Genomic DNA, 24,859 nt, shown 5'->3' with positions numbered 1-24,859 from the left:
TTCACGCAGCTCGCTCGACCTCCCACCTCGACTGCTCTGCTCTCCCCTCCCTTTCCCTCCCCTTTTCGACTAGGGAAGTCTTGAGGTCCGTCTTCGTAGTAGAAGACTTCCGAAGCATACCTCTCAATTGACTGTTCGTACTCAGGGTCAAATCTGAAGGCGCTGAACTCGACCTTTCTCGCTTCGTTCAGCCCTCTCTCTGTCTCGACAGCGAACGAACACGCCATTTCCTTTGCGAAGGCGAGGCCAAACATACTAAACGAACTAAACGAACTTAACGAGCCCCTTGAAACGAGATCAAACGACCCAGAGAGAAGAGTTGAGAGGCAAGTTGTTGGACGCGCCTCCAGCCTTTGAACGAAAACGAGAGACGTGTCAGATCGAGCAGAACTAGATGGGGGGAGAGGGAAACAAACTGACCCAGATGATGAACTCTCCTGCAAAGTGGGTGACAACGGGGGAGAGTCAGCTCAGTCAGTGCGAAAAGTGAACGAGGACGTTCGCACCAGGTTCGACGAGCCATTCCTTCTTGACGTTCCAAAGAGCCATCTCGGAGACTGAAACGACGAGATCCACGGTCTTCGTTTCTCCAGCGCTGCGATGGGAAGCAGCGATGGGAAGCAGAAGATCAGGTTGAGTCGAAGGAAGAGAAAAGAACGAGCACGCACGCAAACCAAATCTTGTCGAAGGAGATCAACTGCTTCACAGCCGTAACGACGCTTTGAAAAGAGAGGGGACAAAGCGTCAGTTTGTGCTTGACGGCTGGAGAAGGAGATGGAGGCTCACGAAGAGTAAACGTCGGTGTAGTAGACTTGGACGACCTCGTAACCGTCAACCTCTCCAACGTTAGTCACGCTGATCGATGTGGTTACCTCAGCATCGCCAGTAACATTCTCACCCGAAAGGGAGAGAGAGTTGTACGTGAAGTTGGAGTAGGAAAGACCTGAGGGGTAAGGAGAAGGGAGGTCAGCTCTGAAAGACTCGACGCGACGGCGAAGACGAAGACGAGTCCACTCGCCGTGACCGAACGACCAAAGAGGAACAGGGGAAGACAGAACGTATCTGTGAATAGTAGAAGAGAGGTGAGATAAGTTTAAAGTCTGAAGGCGAGGACTGAAGAGAGGGAGAAAGAAGCGGGACGAGCTGATGTCCGAAATTCAAGGTTCCGTTTTCCCACTCCTTTCCTGGATCGACGTATCGGCCTCCTTTCTGGTAGTTGTAGTTGGAAGGGATCTCACCGACACCTTGGAGAAAACGAAAGGGTTGAAGGCCGTCAGTTCGACGGAGAGTTCGAAAGAAGACGACGCGTTCAACTCACCTCGAGGGACGGAAAGCGACATCTTGCCGGAGAAGTTCTCGAGCCCTGTGAGAAGCTCGGCGATAACCGTTCCTCCAGCCTCTCCGGGGTAGAACTGTTGAACGATAGCGTCCTGAAGAAGCGAACGAGAAAAGGGAAGTGAGAGTCGTGGCGAACAAGAGAAAGGAAGGAGGAATGACCCACGATGTTTTCGGCGATCCAAGGCTCGGAAACTCCTCGTCCAGACACCTGAAAGATGAGCGGTTAGTTGCATCCGAAGGTCGCCTCGAGAAGAGGAGGAAGGAGAACGCACGAAGACGACGACGGTCGGCGTTCCCGTCGCCTTGATGGCCTTGACGAGGTTGAGCTGAGCTCCGACGAGACCAAGATCTGCGACGTCGACGTGCTCTCCAGTAGTGGCGTTGAGACCTGAGAACGAGCGGAGAAAATCGAAGGTCAGCCAAGTTTCAACCAGAGAGAAACGCGTGAACGCACCGGCCCAAAGCTCGTTCTGATCTCGACTCCAAGTTCCGACCATGACCTGAAAGGAGGGAGAGCAGGTCAGCAAAATATAATCGAGTGTTATTCTTCTCTCCGTCCTCACCACTGCGACATCGGAGGAGTTAGCAGCAGCGACGGCCTCCTCGAATTGACTCTCGTCGTTAGACCAGCGTTTGCATCCTTCGGCGTAGGTGACGGTTAGGTTGGAGGAGTTGCTGATGGCTTGGAATCCGTCGAGAGGAGTAGTAGAGAAGGTATCGGCCCAAGGGAAGACGTAGTCACCGAGCTGTACGAAGAGAGAAAGAAAGGAGTGAGGGAAAGCAGAGACGCGACGCGACGAGACGGAGACGACTCACAGTTGTCTGACCAGCCTGAGGACCGATGAGAGCAACTCGAGACCCGTTCTTGATAGGAAGAATAGCTCCCTCGTTCTTGAGAAGGACGACACTCTCGAGGTCCATCTGGTACTCGACAGCAGCAGTCTCGGCGTTTCGATCGTAGTCGGACCAGCTTTGAAAGGAGAGGTCAGTTTCTCAGACGAAAAGGGGTGAACGAGGGAGATCACTCACTTCGAGTAAGGGTAAGGAGACTCGAAGAGACCGAGCTTGAATTTCGTAGCGAGAAGATAGCTGCGGGAAAGGGAGAGCTCAGTGAAAGAAGCGAACGAAGAGAGAAGACGACCGTCGCTCACCCAACAGTGCGGTCGATAAGCTTCTCATCAACGGTACCAGCGGCTACTTGACTTTCAAGAGTGGAGAAAGTGTACGTCCCCCCTCCCATCTCGACGGAGAGACCCTGAGAAAAGAGAAGGTCGAGTTAGTCGAGGGACGCGTCCAGAAATGACCGGGAAGCAAACTCACGTTCTCGATGGTGAGTTTCGCGCACTCTTCCCGAGTAGAAGCAACCTTGTGAAGCGTCATCAAGTTGTCGGTAGCTCCAGCGTCAGTAGTGACGAATCTGTAGAAGGAAGAACGAAATCAGTGAGAGCACCTTCGATCGATCGAGCAACGACAACGTCCCGCTCACCCTTGGTAGTCCCACTCGTTTCGTAGGATCTCGGTGAGGAGAAGGTAGCTTGCCGATAGAGCAACTCCATCGTAAGAGTTGTAGGACGTCATGATGGACCCAGCTAGAGAGAAAAGGAGGGAGAAACTGAAGGCTCAGCGGACGAAACGAAAGAGGAGAGGAGAAACGCAGATTTTTCTAGGAAATGCGACCAACCCCCCATGCAGGCAGTCTTGAAAGCCCGGTTGTAGACACTTCGAAGTTCTCTCTCTCCGCCGTGAACAGGGGCCAGGTTCCTGGAGAACAGAGGGCGAGAGGAAGCCGGTCAGTGTGATGCGTTTCGACGCGTCGACGTTTGCACTCACAATCCGTTCTCGGGGGTCGCAAAAGCAGAGAAATGTTTGCCTGAAAGATGCAAACGAAAGAAGGAGTAAGTTTCACCTCATTTGAACTGAACACGAACGACTCACAAGTTGCCGAGGCCGAAATCGTGGCAGTTTCTCCCGCACCAATCCGTTTCCCTCCCTGAAGACCTGCGAGGGAGACGAGAGAGCCAAAAACGTCAGCGTTGCGTCTCTCACATACTACCCAAAAGTAATGTACCGTTGACAAAGGCCAGACCCATCTGTCCAGTAAGATGGTAGTCTGAGGGAGAGACGAAAAGGAGTGAGCAGAAAAGTTCGCATCAGCTCTCTTCCTCGAGGATTTGTACCGAAGGAAGTTGGTTCACCTTCTCCGAACCCTTCTTCGACTCTTCCGAATCTAGGCTCGAGACCGAGATCGAGACTGCAAGATGGAACGAACGAGGGGAGGAGAGACAAGGCGTTCCTCGTCAGTCGCCTCCTTCCATCTTCTTCTCGCACGACCCTGGGTTCAGGTACTTACACAGGGGCGAAGAGATGAGTGATCTGGGAGCGAAAGAAGTAAACAACCAGTTCAACAAAACGAGATCAAAGAGATCTGGCCCTTTTGAACTTACTCCGAGAGCTCCTGACTCGAGCGAAAATCGAGCTGCACTCTCCTCCATCAGCTTTGGGTTCCAAGAGCATCCCATGGCGATAGGAGACGGGAAGGTGGTTCCGTTGTCGATAAATCCATGAAGACCTTCAGTCTGGTAGAGAGCGGGAATTCCGAGAGTCGTGTTCTGCGAGAGACCGAAGCGAGGAGACGATCAGCTCGGCTTGACGCGTCGGAATCCGGATACTCTCGCTCAAAACTAGCTCACCTCCATCAAGTATCTCTGACCAAGCTCGATGGCCCAGACGAGCTTCTCTCGGTTCATGAGGTTCGGCGTTCCAGCTTTGAAAGGAAAGAGATCCCTCGTCAGTTCGACTTCTCGACATCGTCTGCAGTTGAAGTTCGTCGAAACCTTCCTGAGTCGAACTCACTCCATTGCTGGCCTCCTCGCGTAGCCATCTCCAGCGCGAGAGCTGTTGCGTTGTATTCGAGATCTGTGTTCGAGAGGTTGATGTACCTGCGAGATTCAAACAGGAAAGGGGAGGAATGCGACGTGAGTTGATGAGAAGCTTTGGAAGATCCAAGGACACAAAACGAACCGTTTGAAGTCACCTTGCGTGCTGGAACCTCGAAAAAAAAAGAGCAACAAGATCAACTTCTTAGGTGGCCAAGGACGAAAGTGAAATGATGAGAAGAAGGCGGGCGGGAGATGGAAGAGCTACGACGCGCCGTTCTTCTGATGAAGCTAGTCGACGTCTTCGTTTCCTGCCCACCCAGATGAAAGAAAGGAGAGTACTCACATCTGAGAAACCTTTTCGGCGAGAGTCATTCTGGGGAGAAGATCTGCGACTCGATCCTCAACTGAAGCCGTGGAACTGGCGCGGACGGAAGCAAGATCGAGGTCAGCACCTTGTCGAGAAATGAAGCTCTAGAGGTTGAAGCGAGGACGTACTCTTTGTAGAGGGGAGACGAATCATTGAGAGATCTTGAGAAACGAAGAAGAAGAAAATGATTCAGCCATCGCACGAAGAGGGAAGCTCGAAGGAAGGACGGAAAGGCGAAGAAAGCAATCGACGAGAGACGCGTCAAGACTCACCTTCGAGAAGGTGCCCACGTAGCCACTGTTTGAGAAGCCAAAGCTAGAAGGAAGGAAAGAGAGATAATCATCGTTGAGTGATGGTTTGGAGGGGAGAAATCCGGGAGGGAAGGTCTGGGTTCAGCTTCTTCTCTTCCCTCGTCGCCGTCGTCGGACCGCTGCTAGCTCAAAAAGCGAGGAGAGTTTCTCCGAGGTCATCTGGCTGAAGGAAAACAACAACACCGACGCGATCAATTTGACGGCTATCGAGCCTAAAGAAGAGCGAGGCCGGTCGAGACGTAACGAAACAGGAGCTCACGTTTTCCCTCCCCTGCCGTCGTCCCTTCAGATGCAAGGAGAGTCGAGATTTCTCAGCTTTGTTCGTCAAGCGAGCACTCCAGAAGAGAGTTGGAACTCACCGAAAAAAACTTTCTGATGAGCCTAGAGCGTAATCTGAAAAGATTAGCCATAAAAGGGAAAGGAGGGAGAAGATGGAAGTGGGAAGTGGCTAGTGGGAAGGGAAGGGTGAGCTCGAAATCGAACCCTCTTCCTTCGAGTTGCTGCAGACGTCGACAACCTCCTTTTCCGGCACCCTCTCCTCCCTTTTCGTTCTCTCAAATACTCACTCAAGATGGTCAGATCTCGTAAATCCAAATCGTCCAAGAAATCGGGGAGCTCTGGGTCTCTCGTCTCCCTTCCGACCGAAGTCAGTCCTCCTTCCTCCTCCTCCCTCTTTCTCGCCATGTCTCAAATATGCCTCGCTCCCTCTCGCCCTTCCACAGGTCCTTAAGCTCCTAGGGTACTACCTCAATCTAGGACCTGGATCCTGGCCGCAGTCTCGCCTAGGGCGTCGGTCGATACAAAAGGAGCTCAGATCGCTCACCTCGACTTCCAAGCTCTTCTACGACCTCTTCAAGTGAGTCTACCTCTACATCGACGTATCTGTTCGGTCCTGACCCAATCTATGTCGTTGCCGGATGCACAGGCCAGATCGATACCATTCCCTTCTTCTCTGTGCGTGGATGCTCTGGACCTTGACGGGTCGTGAAGCGTCGAGGGCGCTGACGGCGACTCTCTCTTCCTTCCTTTCGCTTTCCAGGGGGTGTCTCGAAGGACCTTGAGTTCTTGACGTCTCTTTTGAAGAAGGAAGACGTCCTTCCGTTGATTCGGACCCTTCAAATCGGTAGATTTGATCCTGTGAGTCTATGGTCAGGTCCAAAGGAGGCGCGTCTACGAGCTCACCACCTCCTTTCCTCTCGCTCTTTTCAGCTCAAAGATGAATTCCACGCACCGTTTGCGACCTTCCTCTCTCGTCTGAGGTCACTCACGACGTTCATCTACTCCTCGGATGGGCCCATCCCTCCAAGCCTCGTTCAGGCTATCTCGAATTCGAAACGACACCCTTTCCTCACCAACGTCCACCTCACTTCCGCCTTGGTCAGCATCGAGGAGTTCGCTAGAAATCGACGCTTCAGTGGGAGGCCGCCGTTTTCTTCTCTCAAACGACTCACTCTGACCGAGGAACCATGCGAAGCCTTCTTCCTTCCGGAGGATTCGATCGAGGAAGGAGATACAGATCCGGGCTGGCTGAAGGATCACCCTGTAGATTCCTTTGACTCTCTCAGCCAGTCGGTGTACACCAGATTAGCTGATATATTTTCCCTCGCTTCCGTGAATCTACAGAAGAGACGCTGGCCTTTCGTTGAGCGTGAGCGGCCAGGCGACAAAGACGTGGGCTTTCGACAGAGGCTGATTTCTCTATTTTCTGTTCTACTTTTCGATGTCGCAGACAGCCTTCTCCACCAAGTCTCTCAATTGCTATCTCGCTCAAACTCAACTCTCGAACACCTGGAACTGGTGAGTCTGTGCTCCCGGTCGCTTGACCTAGATCCGAGAACTGACCGCGTCGCGTCGGTCATCCTTCCGTCCAGAACCTCTACCTCACGTTCCAGCCTCAAGACTTCGGGAGCGACGAAACCAACCTTCACACCCTCTTCTCCATCCCTGTCGGACCTTCTTGCAGCAATCCAGGCTCCTCTCACTCGTCGCAGCTCCTCTTCCCTCGTCTCGTCGAGCTCGTTCTCCCCGCCGCCAACCTGGGATCTCCCTTCTTCCGAAAGCTGTTCCGAACGTCGCCCAATCTTCGAAATCTCCAGGTACAGCACGTCACTTTGGGGAGGAAGGAAGTCTCGGACCCTGTCGCCTACGGAGGAGGCAGCTTGTCTCGATTGGAAACTTTGCACGTCAGCGCCTACAGTTCGGATCTCGTTGGACCTGCGGTTGGGTCAGTTTGGAAGCTCATTCGAGCTCCTCTTCCCTCGACTCTTCGGAAACTGCACCTTGCCTTAAAGAGTACGGACGGGAAACTTCTTCGATATATCGGAGGACGCTTCGTTGAGCTTGAGGATCTCTTTCTCACTGCCTCGACCTGGAAATGCAGCATGGTATGTGTCTCCTCCACTTCGTCCGGCGTCTGCGAGAAAACTAACATGGGTTTTTTTTTTTTTGCTTTCCCTGCTCTTACAGGAGGTAGTTACAACCTGCTTCTCCTCGCTCCCGAAGCTTTCGAAGCTCCACTTCAACGTCCCTCCGGATTTCGCCTCTCCCCCTTCTCCTGTTCCAAACGTCGAAGAGCTCGCCGCCGAGGAATTCCTCATTAACTCAGCAACCGAAATCCTCCAAGACCTCGGTCAGTTTTCGTTTCTCCTTTCTTCTTTTGCTCACGAACGTCGATGCTCATCTCCTCGACGCGTCTCCTTTCGTCAGACTTCTACTTCAACCGCTTAAACCACCGTTCTCACTTCATCGCCATCATCGCGAAACTCGCTCAGGTCAAACTCCAACGTCTCGAATCGGTATCCTGGTCCATCGATCCGAAGTTGACGCTGGCGTTCACGATCAGCAGATCCAAGGACAGCGAACCCGTCGTCGAACTCGAACTTCGTCACTTCGAGCTGGATTATCGAGCCGAGATCGAGGCCGAATGGGGAATCGGGATGTCAGAAGACGAGGAGGAAGAGGAAGAGGAAGAGGAAGAGGAGCAATCGGAAGAGGAGGAGGACGAGTCGTCAACTTCGCACGACCTCGCCGACGGAGCTTCGTTTACTCCCCCTTCTGCACCTCCCCTTTCTCCATCCCTCGACGCGTCAACAACCGTCGCAGACCTCGTCGCCGAAGGTCTCCTCATTCCCAAACCTCCCTTGCCTTCCATCGAATCCACCTCTCCCTCCTCCCCTCCTTCGACCGCTCCCGTCCCAACCTCTCGCCCAAACGACCTTCCCGACTCATCTTCCACCTCCTCGGACACCACTTCAGCCACTCCTCCAAACATCCAACTCCCTTCGTCTCTCCCTCAGGATGGAATCGCCTTATCTGGTCCTCGAACGACTCCGGATCTCGACGGGACCTTCGAACGACGCGGACGAGAGGGACGTCTCGCCTCGATCTTCTCTCTCCCCGAAGACGGCGAGCTTGGGAAGGGTAGCAGCGCTTCGAGCATTGTCGATACTCGTTCGCAAATTGGGGGAGAGTTGAGGTTCGACAGGTTCTGGGAGAGTTGGGCGTGCCTTTACGAGTTGGATTGAGGGAGGGAACGAGGTTGAGGTCGAGAGGACGGAGAGTTGGGGGAAGGTCGTTCCGTTCTACTCTAGCAGCCATTCAAGCTTCTGTACTATACACCACATGTTTCACCTCACCAAAGATCGCTTCTCGGAAACCTTGAGGTCCTGCAAGGGAAAAGACTCATCTGCCTTCTCTCCTTTCCGAAACGACGCCTCGAACGAGTCGAGATGATCTGAGAAACCCGTTAAATCTAACTTGACTATCATATTTTTCCCCTTGACCTCTACACCCCTATCGAGAGTCTGATCTCCAGCCTTCTCTGTCTCGGACGGGAGGAAGGGTCGACTTTGAAGAGTAACTGTGATGGCTTGATTTCCTTCCTCTGGTTGTTCGGCGACCGAAGGAGACTCGAGAGCTGTGGTCATGACTGAAGATGAGGTAGAGTTTGGAACGAAGGAGGAGGGAGATGGGTAGAGGGTGGTGGTTAAGAGGAAAGGAAGGAGGGAGGATGGTGAGCTCGCTAAAAAGAAATCAATCGAGACTGCGAAGATCCTTATCTCTCGACCGACGAAACATGGAAGAGACACAGTTGACATCAAGACGTGAAGCAAATAAAGCGTAAAGATCAATCGTGAAGATGCGAAGATAAGCAAAGGAAGGGAAGAAGGCGTGAAAGGGATCAAGAGGAGAAGAGGGACGACGCGTTCGACGATGAGATCTGCGACACTTTCTTCTTCGAGAAGTCGTCCGAGAACTCCCCTGCAAGAACGAAGCGAAAGTTAGTATCGCAGTCTTGATTCGACACAGAGAGGATATCTACGCACACTTGTAGCAATCCACGCAAGGGTCGTCGGGATCGTCAGGTTGAGCCTCAGGAACGGGTCGTTTCCCCTTATCCTTCCTCTTCTTCCTGCCGTCGTCTGGATCAGTCGAGTTGGTGGGAGGATCCTCCTTTCGACCATCCCCGTCGTTCCAGTCCTCGTTGAGGATCTTCTCGATGACTTGAACGATGCTGGAAGGAGGGAAGGACGACGAAGAACGAGGTCAGATCGGGGAGGGAGAACAGCGAGGGAAGGACGAACCTGTGAGTCCGAATATCGACCGACCAGCCTAGCTTATTTACAGTATCGTAGAGGATGGTCTTGCCTTGATGGCACTTGGCTTCGAGGGCGAATCCAGCGGCGTAACAAGTTGAGAGCGTTCCTCTGTAGAGAAGACGGAGAAACAGAAAAGACGTCAGTGACGCGACAGACTGAGTAAGGAAGGATCTTAAAAAATCTACGCACGTGCAGACTCCCATGGGAATCGGATCTGCGTCGAACGAGAAAGAGGAAAGGGAGGTCGCGTCAACATCTCGTTCCAAACATCGATCTTCGTCAAGAAGATCAAGCACTCACCGGCTGTATGGAAGACGTGAGTGATACCATCTCCGGGCTCGCCAGGAGGTTGGGGAAGATGAAGCCTAGCAGCAGCGAGCTTATCTCCAGGACTCTCGAAAGCCACGACAGGGACACCGAACGTCGTTCCCAGCAGAGCTGCGATTCCTCCTCCGAGCGAGTGACCGGTGAGCCAGATTTGAGAGTTAGGGAACATGACGGTGACGTTGTTGTAGAGGTTGGTACTGAAGGATGAGAAGCTCCATCAGCGCCGACATCGAATGGAGGAGAAGACAAGGGACGAAGAAGAGAGAAAGACGAACGCGATGGGATAATAGACGGACTCTTCGATGAGAGCTTTCTCAACACAGGTTTGACCACACTTCTGAGATCCAGCGTACTGTAGAAAGGAAAAGGTAAGAGATCGAGAGTAAGAGATCTAGAGCTGGACAGTCGGGCGAGAACGAGGCTGAGAGGAGGAAAGAAGGATGGACGAACGCAACCGCAGACTGTCGACCAGGAAAAGTCAACTCGAGCGCAGCAGCAGCTTAGAGAGCGAAAGGAGAAGGTAACTGGGAGTCAGTTTACTCGAGAAAGCTCTGGAGGGGAAGCAGGAGAGCTTGAACTCACGAGCTAAGGGAGGCGAACGAATGAACGACGCGATCGAGTCAGCCCCCTGATCTTCTCTCGTCAGACTCGTTTCTTTGAGAGCAACTCACAAAAGAAGGTTGTCGTTGATACGATCCTGTGAGATGCAGATCAAAGATCAGCAACGTTAAACAATCTCACCAGGCCGACCAGACGAGCAAAAAGCTCACGTTCTTCGCTGTCGGCCCTCCTCTTCCCAGAAGCCCAGCACTCGTTCCCTTCAGAGCGATGATGACGGTCGAGTTGTCTGCATTGGTGAAGATGTGACCTCTGAGGCGATCCACGTTGGGATCCCACCCGATGGGAACGGTCTGGGGAAGAGTCGAAGGAGCGAGCGTTTCAGCCCAACTTGAAGCGGCGACGACCGGGAGGGTGGACAAGGGGAGAGCTCGCTTACAGCGTTGTATCCGTCGATGGGGTACCAGCCAGTCTCATCTGGGAGAATGTAGCTGTGAAAGGGAGGAGAAGAGACGTCAGTCAGCTCGTAAACAACGACGAGGAGGGAAGCGACGAGAGGGAAGAGGGAAGGAAGCTGCGAGCTCACGCATCAGAGGTCATCTTCGCTAGAGAGAGCAGGGTCGCTCGATCTTCGACGTCTGTTCGAGATCGCCAAAGATAGGTCAGCAGTCAGTACTTAGACACGATCTCAGAGAGCCAGAATAAGATCTCTAGGAGTGAGAGCTCACCAGGTGCCTCTACGTCGACTCCCTCCCAGCCTCCCCACATGTCCTCGTACTCGCTGTCCCCTCCTGATCTGTGCAGGAAGCGAGCTGCTTGGTATCCTTCCTTGTTCCTAGGTTTGAATACCTTTATCCTTCTTGATTTGAGAACGAGAGGATCTGGCCAGAGGAGGGAAGGTGGACGACGATCGTTGACGAGGAGGGAGGAGAGGTCGGTGGGATGGTGAGAGAACGAGCGTTGGGGAGTGAAGGAGAGAGAAGGATCCGATGCGAGTTGAGGTTCTGGAGTTGGAGGGAGGAGTAGAGAGGGTAGAAGCAGTCGAAGAAGCGAAGGGATGAACATGACTTCCAAGGGAGAGGGTGACGGGTGGAGGAGAGAGGGAGGGAAGGCAACGAGGGAACGAGTTGAGCTCGCTTCGTTTCTTCCTCCACCTCTCTCACCCTCCCCTTTCCTTCGGACGATGGGACCATGTCTCCTGATCCATCTCAATACTTTGGCGGATCTCAAGATGAAGCTTTCGAACGATCGCTCCTAGAAATTCCTTTCCCTATGGACGAACAACCATCGCCTTCTCCCTCTCCACCCCCAGCTCCTTCTCCTCCTCCCCAAGACGACGTCCCTCCTTCCTCGCCAGAACCAGACGAAACAGTCCAACTCGAACCCTTACGGAGACCTCAACAAGCCTCTCTTTCTCTGGAACCCGACGAGACTATCCAACTTCTAGCCAAGGGAGAGAAGGATTCCACAGCAACAGCAGAATCATCGAGACAAGGAGGAGGAGCAGCACCCTCAGCCTCTCCTTCAGCTTGGAGCGGGTTGAAGAGACCTCCTACAGCTGCTGAGATCGAGGAAGGGAAGAGGAAACTCGCTTTCGGTGCTAGTACGTTCGGGGGAGGTGGAGATTATATGAGGAACAAGCGCCTCAAGCTGTGAGTCTCACGAAGAAGAAGCTCGACAGGCTAAGGGACGAACGAGCTCACCACTTTCCCTTCCTTCCCTGCCATCCCCCCCTTGTAGTCAGTTCCAGAACCAAGAGAGAGCTCAAGCTGGATCCAACCCTCAGATCTTCAAGGCGGTTTCGATCTACGTGATTTCAGGGCTTCGCTTTCTTCGCTTCCACTCGACGGTTGAGCTCACCTTCTCTCTCCTCCTCCATCCTCCTTCAGATCAACGGTTACACCCAACCCTCCCCGCCTGAGCTTCGAGACATGTTTCTGGCTCACGGAGGAACGTTCCACGCGTATCTCGATAAGAAGAGCTTGGTGTACGTCTCCTCTTCCTTCCCATTCTCGTCTGCTCGTCCGTTGAGACGCGTCCTCCCTCATCTCCTTCTCTGATCTCTTTCCTCTCTCTCTCCCGTCCTTTGCGTCTCCAGCACCCACATCATTGCTTCTCAACTCACACCTCAGAAGGTACGGGTCCTAAGCAATTCACCCCCAACCTTGCGTCTTGAGCAAAGAGCGCGACCTGACCTCTGTCGCCCTTTCTCTTCCCTTCTTCAGATCAAGGAATTCGAGAAGTACAAAGTCGTGACTGCTCAGTGGATCGTTCAGTCTATCGAGGCTGGGAAGCTGTAAGTCCCTTCCCTTCTTCCATCTTCTGGTGCGGTCGACCACGTCTCTCGTCGGCTCGTCGCTGACTTTCTCCTCTCCTCTTCTTCCTCGTCCCAATAGCCTCCCGTGGGGTCAGTTCAAGTGGAAGCCTACCGTTGCACCTGGAGCCAGTCAAATTCCATCTCAAAGAGAGTTCTCGTTCGGTTCCAGCACTCCCATCGCTCAGGCCTCGTCGTCGTCGGATCGAAGGAGGGACGCGTCGAGCAGCAGCGGATTGAAGGACAAAGGAAAGGGAAGGGAGACGGCTTGGGACGTGGAAGATGACGAGGAGGACGATAGTACTCCAGGCTTTGTGGAGAGAGAGTCCAAGAGGAGGAAGACCTCTGAAGGAGAGACGAAGGAGGAGGGGGAGGAGTGGGGAGACGAGGACGACGAAGACGAAGACGTGGACGCTCGAATGGAGACGGAGGACGACTCGGACGGAGTTATTCTCACCACCTCGACCGACATCACCAACACTTCCATCGACATCTCCAGAACTTTCAACACTTCCACTCGACCTTCACCTTTCCTCGTTCCAGCTCTTCCACCTTCCGCTCTCAAGAATCGATCCCTCGCTTCCGATCCCGACGCCGCTCCTCCTCCTCCTCCCGACTTCAAAAAACCAGATCGACCTTCCTACGCTCTCCATCCTGAGAACCAAGCTGCGAGCAAGTTCATGGAGCAGGAGGATTGGAGGAAAGCTCATACCTCGGCGAGTGGGAATTTCATCAAAAGTTACTTCGAACATTCGAGGTCCGTCTCCATTTCGTTTTCTGCCTGTTCTTGCTCTTCCCTCTCGACTCGAGCGCTGACCAATCTCCCTCCTCTCCCCAATCAGACTCCACTGGCTTTCAACTTGGAAAGCAGAACTCATCAACCTCGTCTCTGCCGCTCAAACCACCGTCGAACAAGTCATCGCCAGCACCAAATCGAATCCTTCCTCCCAAACCAACTCCCTCTCCTCCGCCGTCCTTCCCAGAATCACCTCCCCGTCTAAATCAGCCAAGAAGAAGGAAAAGGTCATCATGCACTGCGATTTCGACGCCTTCTTCGTGAGCGTGGGGCGGCTGGGAAGGGAGGACTTGGTCGGCAAGCCGGTGGTTGTGTGTCATTCGAGTGGGAAGGGCGCGGGAGCGGCGAGTACGAGTGAGGTGGCTAGTCCGAGTTATGAGGCGAGGGAGTTTGGAGTTAAGGCTGGGATGAGGTGAGTCTTTCCTTTTCTCAACTGGGAGCGACTTGTTGGGACGGGAAGCTGATCGGAACGCGTCTTCTTCTCTCTTTCTTCCTCAGTCTCGGTCAAGCTCGGCAGCTCTGCTCTGATATCCTGAGCATCCCTTACGACTTCGAAAAGTACAAGTCCGTCGCGTGAGTCTCCTCTTCCCTCCTTCTCTTCCTCCTTTCGCCCGTCTCCTTTGACTCGAGTCTGATCTCTTCCGTTGTCCCTTCGCCCCACAGTCTCAAGTTCTACACCATCCTCATCTCCTACGCCGACGTTCTCCAAGCCGTATCCGTCGACGAAGCACTCCTCGAGGTCACCACTCAAGTTCGAGCTCACCGACCGGACGAGGACGACGAAGAGCTGGATCGAGCGAAAGAGGTCGCCGAGTTGATCAGGAACGACGTTCGAGCTGCTACTGGGTGTGAAAGTGAGTCCCTAGTACCTAGAGATACCGTCTTCTCTCCTTCGTATCGATCTGACGTTGACCTTTTTGTTCGTTTCCCCCCAGTCTCCATCGGCATCGCTTCCAACGTTCTCCTCGCTCGACTCGCCTCTCGAAAAGCCAAACCCGCTGGATCCTACCACCTCAAACAGTCCGAGGTGCTCTCTTTTCTCGCTCCGTTGAAGGTTCGAGACCTTTGGGGGTTCGGTCGAGAGAAGTCTGAGAAGGTACGAGCTGCTTCTTTCTCTACTCCCCTCTTTCCTCTCGCCGTGGCTGACTGGGTCCGTTTCCTTCTCACTCCTTTGATTACACCATCAGATCGAGCGGATCTTCAAAACGTCGATCGTCGGAGAGCTACGCAAGAGGAGAGTCGGAGAGCTTCAAGCTGCCCTCGGAGAAGCGACGGGGAAGCAGCTGTACGACGGGTGTCGAGGGATCGATTCGAGGGTGCTCCAGTCGAGTCAGACGAGGAAGAGTGTTAGTGCTGAGGTCAACGTGAGTACTCTACAATGTTCTAGGACTCCTCTCGTTCTCGAACTTGATCGTCTACACTCTCTTCAGTACGGCATTCGCTTCAAGACGAGCGACGAGGCGGAGAACTTCGTTCTGAATCTCGCCGCTGAGGCTGCGAAGCGACTTCGTCAGGCTGGGATGCTCGGAAGAGCTCTTACGCTGGGGATCAAGACTCGAGCAGAAGGTGCGCCCGTGGAAGCTCCTAAGGTGAGTCTGTTCTCTTGCCTTCGCTCGAATGCGGCTTCGATCCTTTCGTCCTTCTGACGTTGCTTCTCTCCTCCATATTCTGAAAGTTCATGGGACACGGACACTGCGACGACTCGAGCTCAACCAAAGCTATCCTCGGTCCTGGAGGAACGGCGACGGACGATCCAGCCATCCTAGGAAGGGTAGCCGTTCAACTCCTTCGAGATGCAAGGAACGAGGCCAGCGAGTTGCGAGGGATTGGGATCGTGAGTTCCTTGAATTTTGTCTTTGCAAATTCTTCTTTCCTGACTAACGGTGCCTTTGTTCGCCTTCCAGATGATCACGAAACTCGAGGAACCCAGAGGGAAAGGCGCGTCGAAACCTCTCGAAGCAGGTCAAGGAACCCTCTCTTTCGCCAAGAAGCCAAATTCTTCCAGGTTCGTCGACACCAAGAACGCAGTAGCATCTTCGGCGAAACTCCCGGGCCTCGTCCCAGCACCCGTCGCTCCAGGTCCCTCCGTCGTCGCCGCTCCTCCTGCTCCCATCCCACCATCAGCTCCTCCCTCTCCTCTCTCTCACCCTTCGGTCCCAGCTCAACCGACCATCATCCCCTCGACTCCCATCCAAGCTCGTCCCAGCCTCTCCCAAGTCGATCCAGAGGCTCTCGCCGCTCTTCCCGCCTCGCTTCGAAAGGAACTCTACCCGGACTGGGACGGTCGAGATCATCGATCCGCTTCTCCCACGCGTCGAGGACGTTCGGCCGATGCCATAGCAGCTCCAGCTTCAGCAGCAGCACCTGAAGCAGGTTCTTCTCGTCTCGCCGCTTCCGAGTCTCCCAAGGGGAAGAAGGCTTCAGCCGACGTCGCTCGAATGCTCCGCCAACTCGCTCCCAAATCGAAGGTCCAGGTCTCCCCTCAACGAGTTAAATCCTTCTTCGCCGCTCCTCCCCCGAACGCTCCTCACTCTCCTCCCAACGGAAACTCCGTCGCTGGACCCTCGAAGCCGTCGAACAAACTCCCAGCTCGAGTCGGGTCGGATCAGGAGGTCGTCGAGCTCGCCGCTCTATTGGAGTACGACTTGGAGTTCCTTCTCGAGTTACCAGCCAACGTCTTGAGGGACCAGCTCTCGTCGATGAGAGCTGAACGGGACAAGCTTCTCGCCAAGAAGGGGAAGTTGAAGCCTTTGCAGCCGAAGGTCGATGCGATGTTGAGGGGAGGGTACGAGCAGGGAGCGGGAGGAGGACGAACGACGTGTCGATCGGTCTCTGCTGGGCAGGAGGAGAACGAGGCGGAAGACGGGAGTCAGTTTGGAGGAGATGGGGATGAGAACGGGAGTGCTCGAGGAAGCAGTCGACACGAGGACGATTCGGACGACGCGGATCGAGAGGAGGAGGAACGAGGAAGGACGGAGGAACGCCAACGAGTCCAGCTCCAAACTCAACGGCATCAACAACAGCAAGACGAAGAAGCTCGTCGTCTCCGCCGTCGTCGACAACTCGAAGCGTCAGGACCTACCATCGTTCACCTCCAACTCGGTCCTTCACCCAACGCACCTCTCCTCCCTCACCTCCTCGTCCACCCTTCCTTCCCCGTCCCGAACAACGACCCACCCACCGCCCACACCTACCCTCTCGCTCCCATCCTCGGATCTTCCAAATCCCAATCCAAGTCCTCCAAACCAACCCAAGTCCAAACGCTCGACGACCTCCGCACCTTCCTCGACAAATGGATCCACCGCGACTCGCGTGCTGAGCCTCGTGCGGCTGGAACAAAGATGATGGGGGATTTCTTGGTGGAGTGCTTCAGGGTCAAAGGGGCGGGGAACAAGGAGAAGGGGATGGGGTTGATGAAGTGGTGGAGGATGAGGATCAGGCAGAAGTTTGGAGAGCGACGACGCGTCGAGGAGGACTGGGATGTTGAGATGGGAGAAGAGGAAGAGGAGGAAGATGCGGGGAGGAGATGGTGGCATGCTTGGGAGGAGGTGTGGGAGCGGGTAGGGAAGGAGGTGGAAGGGGCGAGGGAGAAGTATGGTGGGGTTTGGGAGTGTGATTGATTCTCTGAGACGCGTTCTCGTTTCGTTCCCTTGCTTTCTCTTTTCTCGTTTCTTCGATGACTTGCACGACACACCCACGAGGACGAAAGACTTTTTGACAACGTGAATCAGATCATCGTATTTTGAAGGGGATGGTTGGGTTGCTTGGGAGTTCCAGAGCGAAAAGAGAGTGCGATTACAAGCAGACGAGGTTTGGGTGGGAGTGGGTAAAGCAAAACGAGGGAGGACGAGAAGAATAAACGACTAGGGATCTAAGAGAACTAAGCTAAGCTCGAGAAGAGTTTAGTTGACGGAGACGAGCTGTGGAAAGAGACGAACGAAGGAAGGTCAGTTCGAGCAAAGGAGAGGGAGGAAGAGGGAGACGAGACGAGACGCACCTTGACCTCGAAGTGGAGGACAGAGTTCTTGGGGATTCCGGGAAGGGCCTTGGATCCGTAAGCGAGGGAGGCACTGCAGTCGGGGAAGGCGAGAGGAGTTGTCAGTCAGGTGTTCGAGCGTGAAAAGGGAGCGAAGAGGGAGGGAGAGATTGAACGAACGGGATGGTGAGCTTTCGCTCTCCTCCAATAGCCATACCGGCAACTCCCTGGTCCCATCCCTACACACACACACAAAACAAAAACGAACGAAGAGTCAGCTCAAAGCTCGTTCGAAGTAGTTCGAGAAGGAGCGTGAAAGACGAACCTTGATGACCTCTCCCTTTCCGAGCAAGAAGACGAAGGGCTTTCCGTTGGTGTTGGAGTCGAAGACCTTTCCGTTTCCGAGCTTTCCGATGTAACGCATACCGACCTTCTTTCCGGACTTGGCGACGGCACCTGTTCCGAGCTTGGTATCCTCGATGGCGAGTCCGGAAGCGAGGGTCTTCTGCTCGAGGCGAAAGAGGAAGGGAAACGAAGGGACGGAGGTCAGCGATTGACTTCATCGAAGCTGGATTCTCCCAGCTCGTCGCATACATCCTCGACCTGTCGTCGAATACGACACTGTAGACCGCTGAGCGTCGTTCGAGGAGGACGAGGAAAGAAGCGACGAGGAGCGAGCGGGAGGAGAAGGGACGAAGAAGAACGTACCTTAGCAGCAGCCTTAGACTTCTCCTCCTTGGGAGCCTCCTCCTTCTTGACGGGAGCGGCAACGGGCTTAGCAGCCTTGGGGGAAGGGGCGGCAGCGACGGGAGCGGCAGCGGCCTCTCCGTTCTCTCCCTTGAGCTTCTTGTTGAGCTTCTTCTTCTGGGACTTGGAGAGCTCTCCGGAAGCGGCAGCCTCCTCGAGACCAGCAGCGGCGGCGGTTCGCTTGGCAGGAGCGGGAGCGGCAATCTCGGAGATGGAACTGTAGAAGGGGAGAAGAAGGAGATGGAGAGGCGTGAGCTGACGGCTCAAGAAGGGAAGAGGTTGAGTTGGCAAGACGGAACGAACGCGTTCATCTCGTCGTCGTCCTCCTCCATGTCCTCGTCCTCGTCGGCGTCAGACCACTCCTCGTCGGAGACTGTTAGTGCAAGCAAAAGGGGAGAAGCGGTGGTCAGTTCCTGAAGCTCGACGCGGCGAGGCAGAACGGAACGGGAAGGAAGGAGACTCACAGTCCTCTTCGTCGGAATCAGGGGCCTGGTTGGCTCCGACATCCTGGTCGATGTAGTTTCCAGAAAGGTGGACGATGCTGCGATAGGAAGAGAAGACGAAGGAAAGGTCAGCTCGAACGTCAAGCCAGAACGTGTTGAGTGAAAGAAAGAGCGGGGAGAGCTCGCGGGGAAGACGAGATTTGGAAGGAGGAAAACTTACTTGGATCCAGTAACAGAGAACGAGATCTCCTCTCCCTCAACGAAGGTGAGGTTAAGAGTGGTCTGCTCGGTCTGTAGAAAAGAAGCCGCAAGCAAAAAGGCAAGGAGAAAGTCAGCTCGGCCTGCCTCTCTCGTCTCGAAACTTCTCTCCTCCTGGCCTTCTCGGGAACGTACCTTTCCAGCGGTAAGCGAAGTAACGACGATCTCGGTCATCTCAACGTCTCCCTCCTCCTCCTCCTCGTCCTCCTCCTCGGAGTCCTCTCCAGAGACGTAACCGTCCTGGAACCTCTTCGCAGGGATGACCTCGTGGGTGAGCTTGAGGACGGATCGTCCAGTAGGGTCGGCGAGGAGCTCTCCGAGAGCAGCGTTGGTGAGAGTGAAATCTCGGGGGACAGAGATGATGGTCTCGACTCCCTAGAGAGAACAACATGAAAAGAAAGAGCACAGGCGAGAGAAGGGAAGGTTAGCGAGAGGTTGAAGGGAGGGAAGGAAGGAGGGTTGAAACGAACGGGCTCGACGACAGCGGACCTGTATCAGAGAGAAGGAGAGTAATGTTAGCGAGATGGATGTGTAGATTCCAAGTGGAAGTGAGAGGTTACTCACCAGATGGCAATCTTCATAGACATGATAATAGAGGGATTAAAGAAGGGAAGAGGAAGGGGAAAGAGAAGGTGGTGGGTTGAGGTCAATCGAAATCTGCCTCTTCTCTCCCCTCCCCTGATTTTCGATTAAACTTTTTTAGATTGCCATCTCCCTCTTTCCACTCTTGGAAGATACTTATCTATACTTCCGGATTCCACCTTTTGGACCCGAATTAACTCTAGCAAATTTGAGCTTTTTTTTCCTGACGACGAAAGTGTCAGCTCCCTCTTCGAGACCTTCCTCCTTCCTTCCCCCCCAACCACTTCCCTCTCCTCTTTCCCAAACTCAACAAAACTACAGGATGGCCACCTTCCTTCGACCTTCTACGATCTCTCGGTCCCCTTTGAGCTTCCTCTCGAAGCGAGGATACCCTCATTCAGCCGCCGTCAAGGTTCCCATCGCGCTCATCTCCTCCCTCCGGTTCGTCCTTCAGCCCATCTTCCTCTCCCCGGCCGCTTCCTTCCTACTCCTTCCCTCAACTCGAGACAACGATGCTGATCTCCTATCGTTGCTCTTTCGATTCTATGTAGAAAACGACACCCGATTTCGATGGTGAAAGCGAAGGAAGCTCTCGCCAAATCCGACCTCAACATCGAACAAGCTCTCGCCTGGCTCGAAAAGGATCTCGAAGCAGGAGGAGCGGCCAAGCAGGCTAAACTCGCTGGAAGAGTCGCTGCCGAGGGTTTGATCGCTGTAGGAGTCATGGGAGAGGGTTGGGGAAGGAGAGGAGGAATCGTCGAGGTGAGCTTCCGTTCTTCCTTCCTTCGTTTCAGCCCTCGTCGTTCGAGGATCTCGAGCTCGTTTTGCAGCCCTCTCTCGACGTTCGCGTTTCGTATGGAGTCTTCTAAAAACTATGAAGCTGACCTTTATGTTCCTCGCTTTCTCTCTTCGTATATCAGCTCGACTGTGAAACCTCCTTCGTCTACCGAACTCCAGGCTTCACGACTCTCCTCCAAAACCTCCACCACACCTCCGTCTTCTTCCACAACCCTTCCACCATCCACTCCCACACGCACCCTCACTCCCACTCCTCCTCCTCCTCCTCTCCTTCGGAACCGCAGCTCCCCGTCTCCCATCTCGTCAACCTCGATCTCGCGACCATCCTCGAAGCTCCCCTCCTCTCCGCCTCTCCCTCCGCCGACAACCCCAACTCCTCCCTCACCGCCGCCCAACAGATCACCTCCCTCCTCACCACCACCGGAGAGAACATAACCCTCCGCCGAGCAGCCGTCTTTGCTCCTCCGACCGTTGAACCCCACCAGGGTCTCTTCTACCCTGCCTTCTTCGCTCACTCTTCCTCCTCCGGCTTGCCTCCCAACCTCGGTTCGCCAGCTGCTTTCCTCGTCCTACATCTCACGGGCGAGGGGACCAAGGACCCCAGCAAGCAGTTGCTGAAGGATACGGAGTTGCTGGGGAGGACGCTGGCGAGGCAGATGGTTGGAGTTCCGTGCACGTCGGTTTACGCGTTCGTTGGAGGGGACGGGTTGGGGAGGGAGGTCGTGGAAGGAAGCGAGGTCTTGATGGAGCAGCATTTCATGTTCTACAGTGGACCGGAGGGAGAGGGAGGGAAGAGCGTCGGGGAGGTGCTGCATCTCTGGGGGTTGAACAGAGGAGTGACCGTGAGGGTGGAAGGCGCGGAGAGGTGGGTCGTTGGAGAGGGGAGCGAGGTTGAGGCGCAGGAGGCTTAGATTCAAGGAAAGTTTTTTTTTATCTCGCACAGGGCTTGTGAGAAAGAGAAAGGACGCTCGGAGTAGAGATCGAGCAAGCAACGAAGGACGGGAGCAGGAGCAGGCAGCCGCGTCGACCCAAAAAGAAAGTCGCGTCTCTCGAAATCTCGCACAGTGAGCTCATTCTGTTCTCCCCATCTTCCGTCCTCTATGAGAACTCAGAAAACTTAAAAAGTCGACCTCGCTATTCTTTTCTGTCCTTCTCAAACCATCTCGACTCTCGAAAACAGGCTCGTTTTTTCGTTGGCAACCAAACGAAAACTACGGGAAACTCAACCTTTGAAGCAGCTCGAGCTCACAAGGACCTCCTTTTTTCCCTCCTCCCTCTTCCAACACCCACGACCCTGTTTTCTCCTCTTCTCAGGGCATCTCTCTCTCTCGCCCACCATGTTGTCCTCCTCCCTGCTATACCCTTTCCTCCATCTCTCCTACCCAACAACAACCTCCTCCTCAACAACAACCTACCTCAAAGGCCCTCGCGACCTCGCCTTCATCTTCTCCTCCTTCCTCGCCTTCACCCTCCTCCGGGAAATCCTCATGCGTTTCGTCTTCGCTCCTATAGCACGTCGCTACGTTCCTAACGCTGGAGGAGGCTCGGAGGTGGAGCTGAAGAAGGAGAAGGGCGGAGGAGGAGGGAAGAGGAAGGTGGGCGAGACGGAATTGAGGGTTCGAAGCAAGGCGTCGACAAGGTTTGCTGAGCAAGGGTGGAGTTTGTTGTATTACGTGGTTTACTGGTCTTTCGGGATGGTGAGTTCTCTCGTTTTCTCTCTTGCTTTCAAGTTTTCAAGGCTTGCGGTGTTTTGGAGGGGAGGGAGGAGAGATTGGAAGGGGCAGGAAGGAAGGTTGAGCTCAACGAGAAAACAAGGGTATTGCGGCCTCGTTCGACCGTCCTTGCTTCCTTCTTGAGCCCGTTGCTGAGTGGTTACTTACCCCGAGAGGATATTGAAGCTGACTTTCTCGTTCGTGTTTGTTTTGGGGAAACAGTCCCTCTTCCTCGCTTCAACTTCGTACCGACCAGGCCACTGGATCCCGTTCGACTTCCCTGCCATCTGGCAAGCCTACCCCGAGCTGGCTCTTTCTGGAGCTCAGAAGTTTTACTATCTTACTCAGTGAGCTTCCTTTCATCTTTTGTTTCTCTCGTTGGAAGCTTGTTTCTAAAGCAGGAGGAGCGTCCAAGCTGACCTTTCTCTCGTTTCGTTCTCGTGTCAGACTCGCCTTCTGGTTCCATCAACTCCTGACTCTTCACCTCGAAGCTCGAAGGAAAGATCACTGGCAGATGTTCTCCCACCACCTCATCACCATCTACCTCGTCTCAGGTAGCTACCTCACCAACATCACTGCCATTGGGTGAGTCTTTCTCTCGTTCATTCCTCCTTTGCATCCGCGCGTCGAGCTCACCCTTTCCTCTCCCCTCGCTTGTTCTCTCAACAGAACCGTCGTCCTAGTAACCATGGATTTCGGGGACATCATCTTCTCCGCCGCCAAGATGATGAAGTACCTCGAGTTCCCTCAACTCGTCACGGACATAATGTTTGGCCTGTTCTTGTGTTCCTGGTTCTTCACTCGCCAGATCGGTCTCCTCCTCATCACTCTCAACGTCTGGGACGAATCCCCGAAGCATATCTCGCTTTACGAGCCGGGAGCGTACCCGTTGGGACCTTGGGATATTGTGAGTTCGGATCCTGCTCGTTTTTCGTTTCTCTTTCCTTCGTTCGACGCGTCGACCTTCTCGCTGACTCCTCCCTTCTTTGTTTTGGCTGCAGCACTACTCCCCCCTCGCCCATAAAACGTTCTACATCTCCCTTGGACTCCTCTGGGTCCTGATGTGCGTTTGGTTCGCCATGATCTGCAAGGTGCTCGTCAAGGTCGTGTTTGGAACGGGAGCGGAGGATACGAGGTCGGACGATGAGGGAGGAGAGGAGGAGGATTTCGAAGAGAAGGAGAAGGTGATGGGAGCTAAGGTAGTGGAGAAGAATGAAAAAGGAAAGGGAGGGGAGAAGAAGAAGGGAGGAGGAGAGGAGGAGGGGAAGAGGGTGTTGAGGAAACGGAAGTAGATCAGAGAAGACGCGTTTGGGCAGATTTTTTAGAGTCGGAAGGGATGGTTTTCTGTAGGAGTATAACCTAGAGGTCGCATCTGGTTCGTCGGTTGATTTTATCTTTGTGCTTTTTTCTCTGCGAGCAGGGAGAGAGCGAGGAGGAAGGGAAACTCGAGCTCAACAAATCGTTCCTCCCTCTCCCTTGTCCTCATCCGCTTCCATCCATCCTGCTCTCTCAGCTTAGCTTCTTTCAAGCAAGCGAGCTCATCATCTCTCTTCTTTCTTCTCTCCCATCATCAATCCCCTCTTCTACTTCTCTTCCTCTCAACTTCTTACGGACTCAAAGCTGTGGAAGTTCTTCCGGAGAGCTGGAGTCGGAAACGTCTTCTCTTTGCGCTCCTTCAGCTAAAGAGATATCGGTTTTGATTAGGTGTCTCCGATCAAACATCTGCGCAGGCTTCTACTCCCTCTGACGTTTCATATTGCACTTCCCCGTGTTTTCGAGGACGGCGCGTCGTCGTGCGTCCCTCACCGTTCCCTTTTCACTCCCTTTTGGGACTCTCCTTTCTTCCGTTGGACTCCTCAGACTCTCAGCTATGCTCTTGAAATCTTCGGAAGTCTGAGCTGACGCAGTGATGGAGTGAACGGAAGTGAGCTTGAATCTCAAAACGGTCGCGTCGTTTTCGTTTCCTTTTTCATTCCTTCTTTCGGTTATGTACGCCGCTGTCGCGCTTCTTCCCTCACGATTTCCGCTGTGTTGGCTTCGCATGCTCTCTTGAGAGTATTCCTGAGCCGGAAAAGCTGAAGTATCAGAAGTCAAGCGGCAGAACGGAAGTTGAAGCGACGCGTCCGGTTTCGCGTTTTCCCTTGGAATCTGCCTGCCCCAGACTGTGTCGCTCTTCCTATGTCGTTCAGCAATCGCTCTCAGATCATTTCTGAGAGCAGCTGCGGTGAAGAACTCATGAATTGAACCGTTTGCTCGGCGCAGATCTTCAGAAGCGACGCGTCCCTCCCTTGCACCTTTTCTTTCCGTTCCCGCTCTTTCCCATTCTTCCCTAGCTTGATCTGGACCTCATCTAGGCTCAACTTGAATGTCTCTCAGCAGGTGAAGTTGCTGGGTTGGCCGGAAAGTTTGGGAGACAGAGCAAAACTGAACGCGTCGCTTCTCCTCTCTCCTCCTTCTTCCCTTTCTTCCTCTCTTCACCTCCCGCCTTCAACCTACCCTTCTCCACTCTCTCTCTTCCATCAGCCTAGCATCTCTCCTCACTCAGAACTGCCCCTCCACCTCTCTCAACTTTGCGCGTGTCGCTTCTCCCTCCTCGCCTCCCCTCCCCTCCCTTCCCCTCTCTCAAACCTACTCCCTATCTTCGAATCACTGTTATCCAATGCCCGGCTAGCTCAATCGGTAGAGCGTCAGACTCTTACGGTCCCGTATCTTGGCTCTCTTGAGAATCTTGATTCGATCTAGCCAGGTCCCTCCCTCTCCTCTTCGCCGGGGTCAGAGTTCCCAGACACTTACAAGTCTATCTGAAGGTTGGGGGTTCGACCCCCCCGTCGGGCTAACGTTTCATTTTTGCTGCT

The 24,859-nt window shown here is 54.1% G+C and overlaps 8 protein-coding genes across 8 annotated transcripts; 5 read left to right on the top strand and 3 right to left on the bottom strand.

Moving 5' to 3' along the window:
- Positions 1-240: 240 nt before the first annotated feature.
- On the bottom strand, positions 241-5,328 carry BDY24DRAFT_444921 (glycoside hydrolase family 3 protein). Its single transcript, XM_076644886.1, has 32 exons — positions 5,255-5,328; positions 5,155-5,178; positions 4,857-5,058; positions 4,713-4,745; positions 4,561-4,635; positions 4,360-4,380; positions 4,192-4,277; positions 4,029-4,102; positions 3,783-3,947; positions 3,689-3,711; positions 3,534-3,589; positions 3,407-3,448; positions 3,274-3,336; positions 3,169-3,208; positions 3,020-3,099; positions 2,825-2,927; positions 2,659-2,755; positions 2,490-2,593; positions 2,368-2,427; positions 2,155-2,308; positions 1,902-2,084; positions 1,793-1,838; positions 1,611-1,726; positions 1,502-1,546; positions 1,319-1,430; positions 1,145-1,244; positions 1,007-1,062; positions 787-943; positions 669-719; positions 507-595; positions 421-437; positions 241-351 (listed from the first exon to the last, which is right to left on the bottom strand). The coding sequence occupies exons 3-32, from the start codon at positions 4,925-4,927 to the stop codon at positions 298-300; spliced, it is 2,373 nt and encodes a 790-aa protein (XP_076492571.1). The 5' UTR covers positions 4,928-5,058; positions 5,155-5,178; positions 5,255-5,328; the 3' UTR covers positions 241-297.
- Positions 5,329-5,408: 80 nt separating this feature from the next.
- On the top strand, positions 5,409-7,720 carry BDY24DRAFT_219818 (uncharacterized protein). The gene is made up of 9 exons (XM_076636555.1): positions 5,409-5,541; positions 5,618-5,751; positions 5,821-5,849; positions 5,935-6,032; positions 6,105-6,437; positions 6,519-6,543; positions 6,625-6,692; positions 6,767-7,279; positions 7,362-7,720. Exons 1-9 carry the CDS (start codon positions 5,467-5,469, stop codon positions 7,620-7,622), a joined length of 1,536 nt encoding a protein of 511 aa, XP_076492570.1. The 5' UTR covers positions 5,409-5,466; the 3' UTR covers positions 7,623-7,720.
- A 90-nt stretch (positions 7,721-7,810) lies between these two features.
- On the top strand, positions 7,811-8,514 carry BDY24DRAFT_403337 (uncharacterized protein). Its single transcript, XM_076642356.1, has one exon. It carries the CDS (start codon positions 7,832-7,834, stop codon positions 8,417-8,419), a length of 588 nt encoding a protein of 195 aa, XP_076492569.1. The 5' UTR covers positions 7,811-7,831; the 3' UTR covers positions 8,420-8,514.
- A 457-nt stretch (positions 8,515-8,971) lies between these two features.
- Positions 8,972-11,479, bottom strand: BDY24DRAFT_403332 (lipase family protein). Its single transcript, XM_076642355.1, has 12 exons — positions 11,107-11,479; positions 10,965-11,016; positions 10,818-10,869; positions 10,591-10,731; positions 10,492-10,517; positions 10,271-10,319; positions 10,096-10,172; positions 9,794-10,017; positions 9,683-9,707; positions 9,479-9,601; positions 9,221-9,408; positions 8,972-9,155 (listed from the first exon to the last, which is right to left on the bottom strand). The coding sequence occupies exons 1-12, from the start codon at positions 11,441-11,443 to the stop codon at positions 9,076-9,078; spliced, it is 1,374 nt and encodes a 457-aa protein (XP_076492568.1). The 5' UTR covers positions 11,444-11,479; the 3' UTR covers positions 8,972-9,075.
- Positions 11,480-11,569: 90 nt separating this feature from the next.
- BDY24DRAFT_418914 (uncharacterized protein) lies at positions 11,570-17,108 on the top strand (the record flags this gene model as incomplete). Its single annotated transcript, XM_076643907.1, has 14 exons — positions 11,570-12,030; positions 12,119-12,188; positions 12,268-12,365; positions 12,477-12,513; positions 12,604-12,674; positions 12,775-13,449; positions 13,535-13,900; positions 13,987-14,061; positions 14,152-14,342; positions 14,424-14,584; positions 14,676-14,852; positions 14,919-15,077; positions 15,164-15,322; positions 15,393-17,108. 14 exons carry the CDS (start codon positions 11,570-11,572, stop codon positions 17,106-17,108), a joined length of 4,416 nt encoding a protein of 1,471 aa, XP_076492567.1.
- A 91-nt stretch (positions 17,109-17,199) lies between these two features.
- On the bottom strand, positions 17,200-19,548 carry BDY24DRAFT_403322 (FKBP-type peptidyl-prolyl cis-trans isomerase). Its single transcript, XM_076642354.1, has 11 exons — positions 19,477-19,548; positions 19,383-19,401; positions 19,048-19,287; positions 18,875-18,945; positions 18,676-18,752; positions 18,515-18,584; positions 18,173-18,428; positions 17,790-17,969; positions 17,645-17,703; positions 17,486-17,558; positions 17,200-17,408 (listed from the first exon to the last, which is right to left on the bottom strand). Exons 1-11 carry the CDS (start codon positions 19,497-19,499, stop codon positions 17,391-17,393), a joined length of 1,086 nt encoding a protein of 361 aa, XP_076492566.1. The 5' UTR covers positions 19,500-19,548; the 3' UTR covers positions 17,200-17,390.
- A 133-nt stretch (positions 19,549-19,681) lies between these two features.
- Positions 19,682-21,225, top strand: BDY24DRAFT_403316 (uncharacterized protein). The gene is made up of 3 exons (XM_076642353.1): positions 19,682-19,935; positions 20,046-20,256; positions 20,415-21,225. The coding sequence occupies exons 1-3, from the start codon at positions 19,817-19,819 to the stop codon at positions 21,201-21,203; spliced, it is 1,119 nt and encodes a 372-aa protein (XP_076492565.1). The 5' UTR covers positions 19,682-19,816; the 3' UTR covers positions 21,204-21,225.
- A 224-nt stretch (positions 21,226-21,449) lies between these two features.
- Positions 21,450-23,413, top strand: BDY24DRAFT_403314 (TLC domain-containing protein). The gene is made up of 5 exons (XM_076642352.1): positions 21,450-21,989; positions 22,227-22,351; positions 22,452-22,589; positions 22,674-22,911; positions 23,006-23,413. Exons 1-5 carry the CDS (start codon positions 21,630-21,632, stop codon positions 23,294-23,296), a joined length of 1,152 nt encoding a protein of 383 aa, XP_076492564.1. The 5' UTR covers positions 21,450-21,629; the 3' UTR covers positions 23,297-23,413.
- Positions 23,414-24,859: the final 1,446 nt, after the last annotated feature.

The sequence above is a fragment of the Mrakia frigida genome (assembly GCF_051309035.1).
Source record: "Mrakia frigida strain ATCC 22029 unplaced genomic scaffold BDY24scaffold_45, whole genome shotgun sequence".
In the NCBI taxonomy this organism is placed as follows: domain Eukaryota; kingdom Fungi; phylum Basidiomycota; class Tremellomycetes; order Cystofilobasidiales; family Mrakiaceae; genus Mrakia; species Mrakia frigida.
The sequence above is the reverse complement of the archived record's forward strand: the minus strand, read 5'-3'. Positions and strand labels throughout refer to the sequence as shown.